The sequence below is a fragment of the Benincasa hispida genome, chromosome 9 (assembly GCF_027475165.1).
Source record: "Benincasa hispida cultivar pf3 chromosome 9, pf3_genome.v1.1, whole genome shotgun sequence".
NCBI classification, from domain to species: Eukaryota; Viridiplantae; Streptophyta; class Magnoliopsida; order Cucurbitales; family Cucurbitaceae; genus Benincasa; species Benincasa hispida.
Window position 1 is genome coordinate 94030470 of NC_143486.1, and position 2716 is coordinate 94033185.

The 2716-nt window shown below is 41.2% G+C and overlaps 1 protein-coding gene across 1 annotated transcript; it reads right to left on the minus strand.

The window, feature by feature from the left end:
* Nucleotides 1-204: 204 nt before the first annotated feature.
* On the minus strand, nt 205-2040 carry ENODL1 (early nodulin-like protein 1). The gene is made up of 2 exons (XM_090317400.1): nt 1814-2040; nt 205-1733 (listed from the first exon to the last, which is right to left on the minus strand). Exons 1-2 carry the CDS (start codon nt 1986-1988, stop codon nt 415-417), a joined length of 1494 nt encoding a protein of 497 aa, XP_090173526.1. The 5' UTR covers nt 1989-2040; the 3' UTR covers nt 205-414.
* Nucleotides 2041-2716: the final 676 nt, after the last annotated feature.

Here is a 2716-nt window from a genome sequence, read left to right on the forward strand (position 1 = left end):
TTTTGGATTATTTTCAAATATAGAAAAAGAACCAAAATATTTAGTCCACCTTATATTAAGAATTCAACCATTGTATGAAAGATGTAAATCATAGTAAAAAAGATAATATATTTATTTATTTTTTTCAAAAAAATAGTTAGCAAACAATGCCAAAATTTATCATGCATATTATAAAAACTAAATTATGTTGAAGAACTTGAGAGATATTTAATTAAAATATATATTCATCTACTTATAACGTATATATTACAAACATCAATGGCTTAAATTATATATTATGAGCGGCGATGACAAATACAAAGAAAAAAAAGGAAGCCATATTATTGGAGAAATTTCTCTAAAACTTATTCACAAATACTAAATAATAAAAATAAAAATGAGATTCATCTTCTTCCTTCTTCTTGTTGTTGTTGTTTAAGTGAAGTTCATAATCATTCCGCCATTGAGGACCATGCTTAACACCACTGTTATGGAACCTAACAAAATTACTGACGGAGTTGAAGATATGGCGGACGATCCAGTCGGCGATGGTGCCGGTCCTGAGGAAGATGACTGTGGAGACGGCGGGGAACTTACCGGAGAACCACCAGACTGCGGCGCTCCGGACGACGGCGATATCACTGGAGAGGTAATCGGAGAGGATGAACTCGGTGTCAATGCCGGCACCGGAGCAGTTGTCGGAGTGATAGCATGGGCTGGAGATGGCGATGTGGTCGGAGATTTATATTGTGAAGATGGTGAGCCCACGGGGGATGTTCCGGGAGTAGCGGTGCCGCCGGGAAGCGGTGAAGAGGGTGATACCGACGGAGAGATTTCTCCCGGTGATGGGGAAGTCGGAGAACCGGCCGGGGGTGTCGTCGTCGGAGTTTCGTAACCAGAAGGAGACGGCGAAGTGTATGAGGCTGACGGAGATCTTGCTCCAGGGTACCCATACCCAGAAGTGGGAGAAGCGGCCGGCGGAGTTTCGTAACCAGAAGGAGACGGCGAAGTGTATGAGGCTGACGGAGATCTTGCTCCAGGGTACCCATGCCCAGAAGTGGGAGAAGCGGCCGGCGGAGTTTCATACCCATACCCATACGGCGGAGAACCATAAGGAGATTGAGCTCCGGGATACGACGAACGGGGAGAATAAGACTCGGAAGGAGACGGTGAAGTGGGAGTTTCCGACGGCGGATATAGTAAAGTAGGTGTCCCTGGCGACGGCGATGGCGAGGTAGGTGTCAATGACGACGGCGACGGCGACGGCGAAGTAGGTGTCATTGACGACGGCGAAGGCGAACTAGGTGTCCCTGACGATGGCGGGGAACTAGGTGTCCCCGACGACGGCGACGACGAACTAGGTGTTTCCGACGGCGGAGAGGCAGATGGAGGTACCGGAGCCATCCCTGGAGATGTAGCCCCAGATGGAGAAGGTGAAGTGGGTGTTCGCGAAGGCGATTCTGCTCCCGGCGGAGAGGGAGAAACCTCTGGCGGCTGAGCTCCATAAGGTGGCGGCGAGCCCACCTTGGAGGGCGGAGGAAGAGAGCGCAGAGACATAACAACCACCACCAATTTCTGGCCATTTTCACAGCTGCCCGGTTTCCCACTAACAAAATAGAAAGCTCCAGAACGATCAAATTTGAACTCCGAATTCCCATCCTCCAATTTCACAACCGGATTATTCAAATCACATTTATCATAATCCTCTTTACTCACCACCAACACAGAATCCGACCCTCTTGCATACTTGAACACTACAAAAAACAGAGCACCAAAATAAGCCAAATAAAACAGAGTAAAAAACTCCATTGATGAGAAGAAATAGAGAACTCACCCAGAACGTCATTGACTTGAAACCTGTTTCGATTAGCCCAATTGTCGTAGCTCTCAGAGGGATCGAGAACCCACCCATCTTTTCCACCGACGTAGAACGTGTAAGCTTGAGAAAGGGAGAGAAAGCAGGGGAGGAAAATGCAGAGAGAAAGTGAGAGAGACCTAGAGAACGCCATTGAAAAAAAAAAAAAGGTTTAGAGAGAGAGAGATGGAAAGGCTGAAGGTACAGAAATGGCGGAATGAGAAATGAGATAAATAGAAGAGGGAAAATGGTGACCGTTACAGTGTGGAGAATTGTGGAGAAACCGTGTACCTGAAAATGGTTGATGATGAAAATATGATATTAAATTTTCATATATCTTCAAAACTATTATTCCTAAATTAATTTAACTATGAATTTTGTTAGTGTATTTTTTTAGCACAACTAGATATCCGAAATGTTGAGTTAAACTCAATTTTTATAAATTTTATTAGTGTTTTAATTTTTATTTTCATTTGATAGATATGTTTGAAATTTATAATTTATATTAATGATTTTTTTTAGTGGTGTTTGGGATACTGAGTTGATTCAGTTTTTAAACTAAAAAATTTGTATTTGGTGTAAGATAGAATTCATCAATAAATATGTAAATATAAAGTTTCAATGTACAAACTTCAATATTTATTACTATTGAAAATTAATTTGTTTAATATCAGTTTATGAAGTTAATGGGACAAACATACCCTTAAATTTTTGTAAGTCAAATATGACAATCGTCGAAATATCAATTCTCATACATATGTAAGATCTCTTCAAATGTCAATTTAACAAAATAGATTATTAGAGTTGATGCATGAACAATTCCCAAACAAAATTCTAATTGATTGTCTAAATTATTAACTAATGAAAAAAGTTCATGAAATA